Below are 14,887 nucleotides of genomic sequence, written 5' to 3' on the forward strand. Positions count from 1 at the left end.
CAGTCATCGACCTCCAGTTTCTGGTGACCTTTCCATGCCCCATCTCTGGCAACCCTTCCACTTCTCCCTGTGTTTTCCTACAGGGCCTCATCCACACCTTAGATAGTCTCCCCCATCCTCCACTTTCCCCTTCTACTTTATCATCACCTTAGTTCATACTAAATAGCTGCAGTTACCTCAGGACTCAGGGAGACAGAGCAAAGGAGCCTTAAGTACAGTTTCTCCTTTTCAGTTTCAGTACAGATATAAGCAGACCCAATATTAGAGCTAGAAGAGATAGGAATTATTTGCCTCTATATCATTGTCATCTTTCTGGAAGAAGACTATGCCATTCAAAAGGTGCAACTTTCTCTCTTTTCCTGGAAACAAAAGATTGCCAAAAGATAAGCTCTGCATCACAGTGACAATTGGCTTTTCCATTGCAAACACAGAGCTTTGGCCTCATATTCCACAATTCTATATCCGGTAAACTGTTTCTTGGTTAATGAGCCTAGAAGTAATGGTACAAATGTTTTCAGAAAGGCCAGGACACATGCCTAAAAACTTACTACACTCAAAAGAAACTCAATTCACATGCCTGACTGTGTTCATAAGATGCAAAGTTATTCATTCCATTAACATCTGTAAGCTGCTCTCTTCTCTTCTCCCTCAGAAGTATTTTATGCACATCATCATCCAGTCTATTGAAAAATCCTCCATTCTGCGGTAACACTTGTGGAGATTTCAATTCCTGTTAAGAACAAACTTTATGATTTAGTCTGTTCACAAAAAATATCCTGTCAACAATATGAAAGAAACAAGAAGGAAAAAAATCAGAGGCACAGGACTGATGCTTGATCGTATTAAAAGGTAAACACCACAGTAAATGCAAAGTATTCCCAAAATTAGCAACTTAAGTGGAAAGCTTCAGCCGATCTGAAGTCAGGGGTGGCATGTGTAGCTTTTTGCTAGCCTACTATAAGGCAATGGGGGTAAACACCACTGTAGATATGGATGGCTGATGAACAAAGTTTTCTAAAGAAGCAAAGTTGCTTACCAGTAATAGGTGTTCTCCAAGGACAGCAGGATATAGCCTTCATGTGTGGGTTATGTCCAACTGACAGAACCAGGCCAGAGATTTTCTCAACCTCTACTATTTCAAATATGCTTGGGACTTCCCACAACAGTCGTGTATGCACAATATCCCTCTCAATTTATTAATTAATTTATTTATTTATTAACTTTTATTTACCGACATTCGTGAAGCACATCATGCCGGTTTACAATGAACTCAGGTGGAAAATACAGTATAACAATAACAATATTAATAACAATAATAATAAATAACAATAACAGTTAACCATATGAGGGGATGAGAAGGGGAAGGGGACAAGGCAGAAGGAAGATGAAGTAAAAAACAAATTAAATAAGAATAGAGGGAAAACTATGTACAGATGAAAAAATATACAGGAGTCAATAACTTAAGAATAGATACCAGTAGCTTAATTTGATATAAAGATATAAAATTATGGAAACAAATTATAGGGAAGGCAGGTAGGAATGTTAAGACTATATATCCTGCTGTCCTCGGAGAACACCTGTTACACAAAAGAAATTTTGCTTTCTTCAAAGACAAGCAGAATATATATTAGTTCTCATGTATCAGAATCCCTAGCTGCAGGTTGCCTTGAAAAGAAAAGGGGAAAATATAACAATGCCAACAGCATGTTTTATTGGCAAGAGGCCATTTTACATATATGTTTTGGACAACCTGAAAATTATAAAAAACAGGATAGAGGGATGGAGCAGGGTTCTAAACACCAAATAAACCATGCAAGACAGACTGAACAAGCCTAATGTCACATCAGAACTCCCTATCCAAACAACAGTGTAATGTAAGCGGGTGATGTGAACTCCATTTTACAGGATTGCAAATCTCCTTGCAGACTGACCTCAGAGGGGCCACCAATACCGCCATGGCTTGGACCCTGAGCCTTGACATGCCCCTCCAGAGTTAGACCTATCTGGACATAAAGATATACAATCTGCTATCCAACTAGATGTGTACATTTGGTTATGGCCTGGATTGGCCACTGTTGGAAACAGGATGCTGGGCTTGATGGACCCTTGGTCTGACCCAGTATGGCATTTTCTTATGTTCTTAAGCTGGGTAGATTTTAAGGGCTTCAGTCAGCCTTAGCCTTCTATGTGAAGCACTTTTGCAAATCCAGACTGTGCAAGGCTTGTTCACTCTTATGGACACATGGCTTGGGGAAAATACTGGAAGGATGATTAAGATGCAAGTCCAAAACTATCTTAGGAAGGAAATTGGGATGCATGCTTAAAGCTACTATTATTGAAAACTTTGTATAAGGTGCATAATTCTTCATACTGAAGTGATTGCCACCAAAACTAAGATCTCTCAGATCAAGTATTTCAACTCATAGGGCTCAAAAGGGAGTTTTATCAGCTGGATCAGTAGAATACTGAAGTCATAAGATACAGCGAGAAGCTATAGTAGAGGCAGGCCCTGCATAAACTAAATAACTAAAGGCTGTACAGACATGTTTTACCTTTTATATGGTGGTAGTTTTTGCATGGGACAGGGGAAAGGATCTATGACATTTCCCTCACGCCACAAAGCAAAACTTCATATAAAATTACATGACAAGCTAGTAGAAACCCCCCCTAGAAGCCAGAAAAAAAGAGAGACATCCTATCAACTTCCAGGTGGGACGGCTATGGACCTGATGCTGAGATGAAGCATTGTTCCTTGATAGCAAGTGTTGCTTACCTGTAACAGGTGTTCTCACAGGACAGCAGGATGTTAGTCCTCACATATGGGTGACATCATCTGGATGGAGCCCAATCACGGAAAACTTCTGTCAAAGTTTCCAGAACTTTGACTGGCCCCCTACTGGGCATGCCCAGCATGGCACTAACCCTGCAGCCAGCAGGTGTCCCCCCTCAGTCTTATTTGATAGCTAAGGCAATGCCGAAAAAATAAAACAAAACGTTACGAACCCAACACCGTGGGGCAGCAGGCAGGTTTCGTGAGGACTAACATCCTGCTGTCCTGTGAAAACACCTGTTACAGGTAAGCAACATTTGCTTTCTCACAGAACAAGCAGGATGGTAGTCGTCACATATGGGTGAGTACCGAGCTGAGGATGTCCGAACATGTACCAAATGTACCCAAAAGCGTGCAACAGGCAGAACTGGGGTGGAATTTGGTAGAGGGCATCCTGAACCCCACCGGGCAGGCGGAAGGGTGTTGGTATGTCACGATGGAAATAGGTTATGCAGGACAGATTGGCCGAAGATGGAATCTTGTCTTCCGGCTTTGTCCAAGCAATAGTGGGCTGCGAAAGTGTGGAGAGAGCTCCAGGTGGCAGCCCTGCAAATGTCAGGAAGCGACACCGATCGTAGGTGTGCTACTGAAGTTGCCATGGCCCTCACAGAGTGTGCTTTAACAAGGTCTTGGAAAGGAATGCCTGCTTGCTGATAGCAAAAAGATATGTAGTCCGCCAACCAGGAGGAGAGAGTCTGCTTACCCACAGTTTGCCCTAATTTGTTGGGATGGAAAGAGACGAATAATTGAGTGCTCTTCCTGTGGGCAACTGTACGGTCTAGGTAGAACGCTAGAGCCCATTTACAGTCGAGGGTATGCAGAGCCTGTTCCCCTGGGTTGGAGTGGGGCCTGGGAAAGAAGAGAGGTAATATGATGGATTGATTAATGTGAAACTCCGAAACTACCTTAGGCAAAAACTTAGGGTGAGTGCGGAGTACCACCCAGTCCTGCAAGAGTTTAGTGTAAGGCGGATAGGTAACTAGGGCCTGTAACTCACTAACCCTGCGAGCTGGAGTGATAGCCAAAAGGAAAATCACTTTCCATGTGAGATATTTTAGGTCACAGGAGTGAAGAGGTTTGAATGGTGGTTTCATGAGCCCCCGAGAACCAGATTAAGGTCCCAAGAAGGGGCCGGAGGACGTAAAGGTGGCTTGATATGGAGCAAGCCCTTTAAAAAGCGTGTTACGAGGGGTTGTACCGATATAGGGACATCCCCGACACCTTTATGGAAGGCGGCTACCGCACTGACATGCATTCTGATGGAAGAAGTCTTTAGACCTGATTCGAATAAATGCCAGAGATAGTCCAAAAACCTTGGGATTGGACAGGAAAAGGGATCAAGGGACTGCGAGGTGCACCATGATGTATATCTTTTCCATTTAGAGGAATAAGATTTTCTTGTGGAAGGCTTTCGTGAAGCAATCAGGACACGAGAAATCGAATCTGAAAGGTTAAGAAGTTGAAGAATTAACCTTTCAACATCCATGCCGTCAGGGACAAGGCCTGAAGATTGGGATGGCGTAGACATCCGTCGTTCTGAGTGATCAGAAGCGGGTGCGTTCCCAAGGGAATGTGCCTGCGGATGGAGAGATCCTGAAGTATGGGAAACCACACTTGGCGTGGCCAGTGAGATGCTATCAGGATCATTGTTCCCTTGTCCTGACGGAGCTTCATGAGAGTCTTCGAGAGAAGAGGAAGTGGAGGGAATGCATAAAGCAAACCGGCTGCCCACGAGAGGGAGAATGCATCTCTGGGCTGAGAGCGCTCGCTCCGAATGAGGGAGCAGTAATTGTCCACTTTGTGGTTCTGAGGGGACGCAAAGAGGTCTATTTGGGGATGACCCCATTGCTGGAAGACAGAGGTCGCTACAGAGGGATTGAGAAACCACTCGTGCGGTTGGAAGACACCACTCAGTTTGTCTGCCAAAACATTGTGCACTCCCGGCAAATAGGTGGCCCTGAGGTACATCGAGTGGGAGAGCGCTTCTGCCCAAATCTGCACAGCTTCCTGACACAGAAGGAAGGAGCCTGTGCCTCCCTGCTTGTTGATGTATCACATGGCCACCTGGTTGTCAGTCTGAATCAGGATGACGTGATTTGATAGGCAATCCTGAAAAGCTCTGAGAGCATATCGCATTGCTCGAAGCTCCAGGAAATTTATCTGGTGTTTGGCTTCCTCTGGAGACCAAAATCCTTGTGACTGTAGATCGTTCACGTGAGCTCCCCAGCCGAGGTTGGAAGCGTCGGTGGTGAGAATGAGTTGAGGATCTGGCAGGTGAAAAGGCAGTCCCTGGAGGAGATTGTTCTGATCTTTCCACCAGGCGAGAGACAGACGGAATGCGTCGGTGATGTGGACAATGGTTGACAGAGGCTGAGTTGCTTGAATCCATTGTGACCTCAGAGTCCAATGCATGACTCTCATGGCCAGGCGGGCCATTGGTGTGAGATGCACTGAGGACGCCATGTGTCCGAGAAGGACAAGGAATTGCCGAGCTGTTGCTGTATACTGAGACTGCAACTGATGTGAGAGGGACACGAGGGTTTGCACTCGTTGAGATAGAAAGGCTTTTGCCTGTAAGGTGTCCAAGTCTGCCCCAATGAATGACAAGGTTTGAGATGGGACTAAATAGGATTTCTCGTAATTGACGAGAAATCCTAGAGAAATTAGAGTGTGTAGGGTCAAATCCAGGGACGATCGAGCGGCTTGCTGGGTTGGGGCCCTGATTAACAGGTCGTCTAGATAGGGGTAGACGTGAACACCTTCTTTCCTGAGAAAGGCTGCGACAACCACGAGACATTTGGTAAAGACTCGTGGTGCCGATGCTAGGCCGAATGGAAGCACCCAGTATTGATAGTGCCTTGGGCCTACTAAAAATCTGAGGTACTTGCGATGAGCTGGAGCTATCGCAATGTGGGTGCACGCGTCCTGGAGGTCCAGAGAGCAGAGCCAGTCTCCTCTTTGTAGAAGAGGTAGAAGCGAGCCCAAGGTTACCATCTTGAACTTTTCCCACTGGAGGTACTTGTTGAGGGCCCGTAGGTCCAGAATTGGACGAAGCCCCCCGGATTTTTTGGGGATCAAAAAGTACCGGGAATAGAACCCTAGGCCTTTTTGCGAAAGAGGAACGGGTTCTATTGCCCTTAACTGGAGAAGAAGGGAAACCTCCTGCTCCAGAAGGACAGAGTGTTCGGTTACTCTCCACACTTGTAGAGGTGGTGATTCCGGTGGAAGAGCAAGAAAGTTCAGGTGGTAACCCTGAGCAATGATTGCTAGCACCCATTGGTCGGTTGTGATTGATTGCCACATGCCGTGAAAGTGGCACAATCAACCTCCCACTGGTATGCTTGGCAGAGGAATCAGGCTGCTGCTCTCCAAGGGAAAGTCAAAAACCTGAAGCAGGCCCCGGCTGGGGAGCTGCTTGTGGCTTTTGTTTCCGGGGCTGGTGAGGCTGAGATTTTTGATAAGGCCTCGTAATTCGGGAGCTTGCTCGTGGAGGATAGTACTTCCTTGGGCGGAAGAATGACTTCTTAGAGTCCTTCTTGAAGGGCTGTCTAGAGGGGACGTCAGAAGGTATCGATGAGAGCTGTTTGAGGGTCTCATGATGGTCCCTTTAATTCAGCCACTATTTGCTGAATCTGTTCACCGAACAGATTATCTCCTATACAGGGCAGGTCAGAGAGCCTGTCTTGTACTTTTGGGCGAAGGTCAGAAGACTTGAGCCAGGCCCAGCGTCTTGCCGAAATGGCAGTTGCAGATACTCTTGTGGAGGTGTTGAAGATATCGTAAGCTGTTCTTATCTCATGCTTTCCTGCCTCAAAGCCCTTGTTGACAAGGATTTGAAGATGTTCTTGGAATTGGTCAGGCAGGGTTTCAGAGAAGTCCTGAAAATTACCCTGTTGTATTGGGTCAGGTACAGCTGGAAAGAAGCAATTCTGGAGATGAGCATGGCCCCTTGGAACACTCGTCGACCAATATTGTCTAGGAACTTGTGTTCCTTAACAGGAGGGGTAGAGGAGTGAGGCTTCGTCCTTTTTGCCTTCTTTTGAGCCGATTCTACCACAACTAAGTGGTGGTCGAGCTGAGATTTTCGAAAGCCACGGGCTGACTGTATTAGATAGGTAGTGTCAGCCTTTCTGTGTACTGGGGCAATGGATCCAGGGATTTCCCAGTTCTTTTTGAGGAGATCAAGAAGAACTTGATGAATGGGAATAGAAGTGATCACTTTAGGGGCATCCAGGAACTGGAGAAGCTCCATCATCTGGTGTCTATCATCTTGCTCCATCTGAAGCTGAAAAGGGACCAATTCCGACATTCCCTTCACAAAATTAATGAAAGAAAGGTCCTCTGGAGGTGTGAAGTATCATCACCCCAGGTGTCATAAGGATCAGCAGGCTGACCTGTAGGACAAGAAGGGGGTTGGATACCCGAAGGGCCCGGCTGAGGCTCAGAGAAAATCGAAGGAATCACCGGGGCACAATGGACGCCCTGGAGGGTATCGGTGCTGGCATCGAAGGCATCGATGGCGCCGATGTGCATATCGCCCCCGATAAATGAATCGGTGGCGAGGGACGACATGGCATCGATGGCTGAGGCAATACCCCCGAAGGAGGAATGCAAAACGGTGTTTCTCCTCCCGATGAAGCTGTCATCGGGGAGCACACCGGTGAAAGGGCGGTCATGAGCGCCTCCATCCGGGATAGCAGCGGTGCCAGCACTGCTGGAATCGGGTCGGTGACCAGTTCCACTCTCTGTGCTGGTGTCGGTGCCGGAGGAACCTGGAGTCATTGCATCGCCTTGGCGATGGCCTCCTGGACCAGCCGGTCCAGTTCTTCTCGGAGACCTAGGGCAATCAGCCCCGGCTATGTGACGGAAGAGGGAGGCTGAGGAACAGTCGGAGGGACCACCTTTACAGGCGGAATCGCGACTCCCAAACCCCGATCGGGTGAGGGTGGCCTCGATGTCCCGGTCGCAGGAATGGTCTGTGCCGTTCCTGGATGGGGCTTCTTCGATGGTGGCTCGACGGTGGCGAGGTCGATGATTTCGCTCCCTCGATGGTCCGAGACTTACGATGCCGATGGCGATGTTTCTCCCTACGATCCCCTCGATCTTGAGGGGGAGAAACAGGAGTCGATGGCCGTGAAGACGTCGATGGCGGGCGGTCACCGGACGGTTGTCTATGCTGGTGCGACTGACGGTGCCGGTTCCAATGACGTCGATGCAATGGACGGCGTCGGGGTGTGAGCACGGAAAAGGAGTCCCATCTTCTCCATTCTGGCTTTGCGACCTTTAGGTGTCATGAGGGCACATTTGGTGCAAGTCAGAAAATCATGCTTACGGCCCAAACACATTACACAGACTCCATGAGGGTCTGTGATAGACATGGTGCGAGTACAGTCCAGGCACCGACGAAACCCCGACGCCATGGCCATAGAAAAATCGAGCCACGGTACGGTCGACGGCCAGTAGGCCGCGAGGGCCAAACTAGACGGTAATCGACGAAAAACGGTGAAAAACTTACCGGAGTACCGCGGCCTGAGAAAAGTTAGAGGAGGGTCCCCTGTGGGGCAATCTAATTTTAATTAACTCCGTGAGGAAAATTCCTGTCAGGAATCTCTTCAGAGCTCCTAAACCGCGAGGCTACTGCTGTGCGGAAAAAAGAAGACTGAAGGGGGACCCCTGCTGGCTGCAGGGTTAGTGCCATGCTGGGCATGCCCAGTAGGGGCCAGTCAAAGTTCTGGAAACTTTGACAGAAGTTTTCCGTGATTGGGCTCCATCCTGATGATGTCACCCATATGTGAGGACTACCATCCTGCTTGTCCTGTGAGAAATTTGCATATACTGATCCTCCATGTTATGCAAATAACTCATACATATTCAGTATGGATATCCTGACTGGCTATGGGATCCCAGGTTTGGGAAGCCCTGCTCTATGTGGTATAAGCTTCCTTTAAATTCAGAAAGCACCAATGGAAATCATCTTGAACTTTTTGCTTACCAGGAATTTGTTCAAGTTCGGGATGGAATCCTTCTGTTTTCTTTGTAATCATGAAATACCTGAAATACATTTTCTGCTCTTTTCCCTGGTGGAATGGGTTTGACTGCTTTGGCCTCTAAGGGAGGAGAGTTTCTTGTGTAGTAGTTCCTGATGTTGAAAGGTCGACCAAGAGACTTTCAGGGGGCAATCTGAAATCTTTAACAGTTGAAGTCTGTATCCCTTCTGAACTATGCCAGCTGTCTAAGGTTACACTGGGTCACCAGTTTATATAAAACCTCAGCCTTACCCAAGAGTAGTTTCTCTAGAATGAACACTTGCTATGTTCCTTAGAACCAGTCACAATCCCAATTCTGGCCTTGATGGGGACTACTCTGTGGCTTGGGAATCTTCTGCTATCTGGGACAAAAGCAAGGAGGACAACACCTTTGAGGATAGAAATGCCTTCTTGGCATCCCACTTGGAAACCACCTAGATGTGGAGGATAGCTTCAAAGCAACTGCAGAGAGGGACAAACATGGCACAGTTTATTTGATCCACTGCTTTCTTGACCTTATCTCCAACGAGATTGCCTTTTGGCTATTTTATTTACTCTCCTGCATTATTGTAAAATAGTAAAGCACAGCTTATTTTTATGTTCTTTTTATTAAAATTGCTGAAGTGAGCCTGTTGTGCCTATCTTAATCAGACTGACACCTCTGCCAAACAGTTTTGATTTTGATCCTTTGGGATTTATCCATCAGGAAACCAATGAAGTTGGACATTTTTCCCCAACTCTAATATCGCAGAGGGGTCTTTGCTCCATGCCATTCTCCACTCACCCTCCCAGCTTGGATGTCGAGAATGAAGTAATACACTCCTATGGTCTCTCTAATCCAGTGTCTAAAATATTTGGCTTCTATGGAAGTGCTTTGCTATCTGATATGAGTCCAAGGCCCTAGATTCTTTTCCCTGCCCCACACAAAAACTGCTTGATTACATTCTATAATCAGTGTGCCTTGAGATCTGGTCAGGTGTACCCACAGAAAAGTCACCCCTTTCTGATATTCAGATCCAGACCAACACCTGTGTTCTGCTCTTAGGGAGCTAGGCCCCACTTTGTCATGTTGGGGTTTTCTGGGACAGATTTCAGAACCACTGTCAGAGTATGGGTTCAAGCTCTGATACGGTATACCTTTCTGCTACTGGCATATACCATCTTTATGTAGAAGGGAGACCAATTTCTGTCCAATCCTTAGTTTTAAGATTCATACAGAGCTTGCTTTATTGGAAGCCTCCCATTAAGCCACATGCAGTATCATGGAACTTCACTACGAGGGTAATTTTCAAAAAAATTTACACGTATAAAAGTAGCATATATTGTAGCAATTTTCAGAAGTCCATTTACACGCTTAAAGTGCACTTACATGCATAAAATCTATTGACAATTCAATAGCATATTATATCCAATTTTCAACAGCCTACTTAACTCAAAGTGCATTATATGCATAAATCCTTTTGAAAATTACCCCCATGGTTTTAACACAGATGATAAAAACCCCTTTGAGCCTCTAAACTCTCGGGGGCTAAAGTACCTGACCTAGACATTTTTTTTTGTGACGGTAACTTCAGCCCACAGGGTTGGAGAACTCCAGGCCCTTGTGACTTATCCACCTTATACTAAGATTCATCATAACAGGGTATCCTGCCAACATCTTTCCCAAGGCCTCATGCCAACAAAGGTGAATAAGCCTTAAACACTTTGGACTGCAAGAGTTGTTGCCTTCTATCTGGAGTGGACTCAAGGCCTTAGAAAGTTCACCCAGCTATTTCCTTTTGCTCCAACAAGTCTGGGAATGGTGTGTCAAAGCAAACACTATTTAATTGGAAAGCAGTTGGCAAATCCTTCACTTATGCCCAAGCAGATTTGAATTTAGAAGGGCACGCAGAGATCCCATATTAGTACCTTTACTGTATATCAGTAGTCCATCTACGGTCAACTTATATGGAAGAGATATGGAAAGTTGTGTCATGAGTTCAGTCCACAGATTCATGTTTAGATATCTGCTCCTGCCATGAGAGTTGGTTAATGCAGTAGGGTCAATGCTCAACTTCAGCCCCTCTCCACTCCCCCTCCAAGGGCTCTCAGTAAAGGCTGTTCTATTAAAAAAAACAAAACAAAAAAAAAACAAACAAAAAAACCCCCAAATTCAAACCCAGCCCTTCTAAAGAATTTGTTCCATCCTGGTCCTGTTGCCAAATGGTTTTCCCTTTTTGTTGTAGACAAACCCTTAGTGAGGGAATCTCATATATGAGACTAAGGTGTAAGTTCTGTTTTAGCATGCTGTAATTTTGTGTTGAATATTTTGAAATCCCACCTGCAACCTTTGATGGGCTAAAAATTAAACAAAAAAAACCTTACAGATACATTTTAAAAGGAACGGACATATGCCTATAAACGTGCATACTGCAGCATAAGCAAAAATATGCCTTATTTTATAAAGTGCATATGTAGCATATACAATACTGTTGCTGTGCGTACTTCAACAGCCTTTATACTCTTATCTTGCGTGCTGAAAAGAAAGAGAGAGCATGCGAGAGAGCCTCTGTAGAGAGTCAGTCTGACACTCTCTTATATGTACCATTGTAGAAGGGGACTTTGAATCGGGGTGGGTTTTCAGGGGGTGGGTTGGGGTTAGACACATTCAGGGGTATTCATAGTAAAATTGACATCAGTAAACAATTATAGTCCTTATAAGTGATGAAAAGTCTAAGAAGAGGAGTTGATTAGTACACTGCAGTGCTAGCTGCATTGCATAAATCTACTTCTTTTCATCACTTATAAGGACTATAATTCTTTACTGATGTCAATTTTACTATGAATAACTCTGAATGTGTCTAACACCAACCCACCTCCCGAAAACAAACCCCGATTCAAAGTGCCCTTCTTCTACAGTGGTACATATATAGTGAGAGAGACGGTCAGACCGACTCTTATACAGAGGCTCTCTCGTGTGCGTTCTCTCTCTTTTCAGTGCGCAAGATAGGAGTATAAAGAGAGAGAGCGAGACAGTGACTCTATACAGAGTCTCTCTCGCGCTCTTTCCCTCCCTCCCTCCCTCCCCCAGGCTCCTGCGCCTCATGAGGAGCATTAGCAAAGTTACGCAGCCAACATACACGCGTTGCCTTTGCAAAATTTATGGTTACGCACGTCAGTCTTGGACCCACCCCCAGAACACCCATGACCTATCCCTTTTCTGCCTTCTTTTTCTTCCTGGCTTCTTAAAATCAGCATTGCTCACGCAAAAAGGGCCAAAGACCTCTATACCTTCAAGGAATGCAAAGTTGCTTACCTGCTCTCTGAAGACAGCAGTCACACAAACCTTTTTGAAGTTTAGCTTAATTACAGAACTGAAGCATGCTACATGACCACAAAAGCAAGTGAACTATTGCACATGGTCAGATCACTCTAGAAAATTCCTGAAATGTATATCCCCTGTTGCACGTGGGTGGTGCAAGACTGCACCACCCACGTGCGCAACTTGCGAACTACCATCTTCATAACACAGTTACTGGTAAGCAACTTAACATTTTCTAATAATTAGCTGCAATTTAGGAAAAGCAGAAATCTTCCACCAGAACATTCATGATTACTGTAGCTTTCCAGCTGGATTTTTCTCCTTCTCTGCAGTGTAATAATTTTCTGACTTGGATTCCAAACTAAAAACTTTTGTACAAAGTACAAGTAGCCAGATTGGCCTGAAGAAAACTACATTCTTTCAGATTGTAATACCTTTTATCTAAAAAAAAGTTGGAGATCTTTACAGATCACATAGGTCCCTTCTTCTGACTGGAATTGTACTTGATAAATTTAACTTCTACTAGCTCCTTTTAACTTTACTTGAGAATAAATATATCCTGTTATACTAACATTGAGGCTTCATCTAGGTATCTCTGTATAGCAGTTATTTACTCATAAATTTAGGTTACAAATATGTTATTTAAAACAACTTGTGTCATTTTGGTAAAATCTGTGTAAAACACGTCCACTGGATTTTAGAACATTTGTAATATTATATTATTGTAATATTCCATGTTGATAATACTACAAAGTTAATTTATTTTATTTTAACTCTTTTTTGTTGCTTGACCAACTGGTCAAATTCAGAACCTGACCTGAAAAACTAAATTATCCCAAACCCCTAGTGAGCAGTTTCCCTTTTTCTCAAAGTAAATCAATGTTCTTTCACTGCTGAAATCATGCCTTTATGGAGAATGACACTGCATATTAGCAAAATCCTTTACTGTTTATACAGCAGGAAAGCAGAGTTGCTTACCTGCAATAGGTGTTCTCCAAGGACAGAAGGATGTCAGTCCTCACACATGGGTGACTATCAGATGGAGCCCGGCACAGAAATTTGATTTCAAATTTTCTAGAAACTTTGAGCATTCCTTACTGGGAATGTGCAGCATACTATACTACCATTCATTCATGCAGGAGCCCCTTCAGTTTACAATTTAGTTTACACTTGGAAAAACCAACACTCAAAAAAGATGAGCAGGTTTTGTAAGGACTGACATCCCTGCTGTCCTCAAAGATTAGCAGTTACAGGTAAGCAATTCTACTTCCCTAAATACAAGTAGGATGGTAATCCTCACATATAGGGAATCCCTGGCTATAGATGGCCCCAAACAAAAAAACGGGGAAACCCAAACCAGTGGCAACAGGCAAAAAAAATTGTTATTTTTGGATGGCAACAAACTAGCTTATTTTTAAATTCTATATTTATTAATTTTGAAATTATATTACATATAAGAAGATCTTGATTTAGGTAATCTGACAGATTGAAAAGAGTAACAATTCAGGAAATTATACATAAAAAGAAAAAGGGAACAATCTTTATAATAGCCCACACATCTTGGGGAGAGAGAACTAAGGATATATTTTAATAAAAAAAAAAAAAGCAAAGCACCAATTAAACTTAATGGGCTCTCCTAAGTGGATCCAGACAGTGCAACTGCCACAGGAACAGTCTTATTTAAAAAAAAACAAAACCCAAACAACTATGCAGAGTCTATGAACACACAGTTAACACCCTGATATTTTATTGCACATTTGTATGGGAATCTTAGAATATAAGAAGTCCCCAATGCCAAGACGATTTATATTGGAGAAAGTTCCTTCTCTTGGCTTGCATCTCTTTCAGTACATCCAGAAAAATAGATATGGTTTGAACAATAAATAAAACTTTTTCAAAGCAAGAAAAAAAAAACCCTTCAAAGTCCATTGTTTATCATTCTCTTTAGCAAAAGTAAGGTTAAGTGTAGATCTTTCAACGGTTTCAGAGATTCAGAATGCTTGAAGAAGTGTCTCTAATAGCTTTCTTGATTTTGAGCCCCCCCCACCAACTGTACATTTTTCTTAATAGGCAAATAATATATTCTAGTAACCTCAGATCCATTTCTTTGGAAACTTTTAGGAATTCCATATAAAATTTCCTAAGCATTTCCCTAGGAGATAGAGGGCAATGAGGAAAACTAAGACATCTAAGAGATGAATTTTAAGAGACTCGCGTATTTGCCAGTTCGCACACATGGATGTGGTGATTTTATAATATTTTATAATGCATACCTGAGCGTTAACATGCTCACATTATAAACTCGGCTATCCGCACATACCTGTGCACAAGATTTTATATTGACACATGTATGTGCATGCAAATAAGTGGGGGGATTTTATAACATACATGCGCCAACACAGTTAGCAGGTTGACCAGTATGATCTCAGTTCGCTCCAGTAAAGGAGAGGACATCCTAAACTCCTTAACTAGTTACCCTCCCCTTTTACCCTATTAACCCCGAGCCTTAAAATCCCGCTAACTAGCCTCTATATTTTTTAATTCACAACTTATATGCCATCCATAGCTGAAGTAAAGATACGCAGTAGGGAACCCTGGGGCATGCTTGTGCACATAAATATCTATGTGCTAGAATCATGGTATAGACCTGGACCTCCCATGCTCTACTTCCCCAAAAATATTTTTGTGCTTGTAATGGGAGAAAAATGCGCATAGCGCGAGCCTTTTTAA

General features: G+C 44.1%; 1 protein-coding gene across 3 annotated transcripts in view; it reads right to left on the reverse strand.

Annotated features, from left to right (window-relative positions):
- GKAP1 (G kinase anchoring protein 1) overlaps positions 1-14,887 on the reverse strand; it is a 272,831-nt gene that overhangs the window by 108,791 nt on the left and 149,153 nt on the right. For 2 of the 3 annotated variants that reach the window (XM_029616830.1, XM_029616837.1), the window contains exon 7: positions 578-730. The exons of the other annotated variant lie outside the window; for it this stretch is intronic. In XM_029616830.1, the coding sequence (XP_029472690.1) occupies positions 578-730 (153 nt within the window). The remainder of the gene's footprint in view (positions 1-577; positions 731-14,887) is intronic. 3 annotated transcript variants of the gene reach the window in all.

Source organism: Rhinatrema bivittatum, chromosome 1 (assembly GCF_901001135.1).
Source record: "Rhinatrema bivittatum chromosome 1, aRhiBiv1.1, whole genome shotgun sequence".
Lineage (NCBI taxonomy): Eukaryota > Metazoa > Chordata > Amphibia > Gymnophiona > Rhinatrematidae > Rhinatrema > Rhinatrema bivittatum.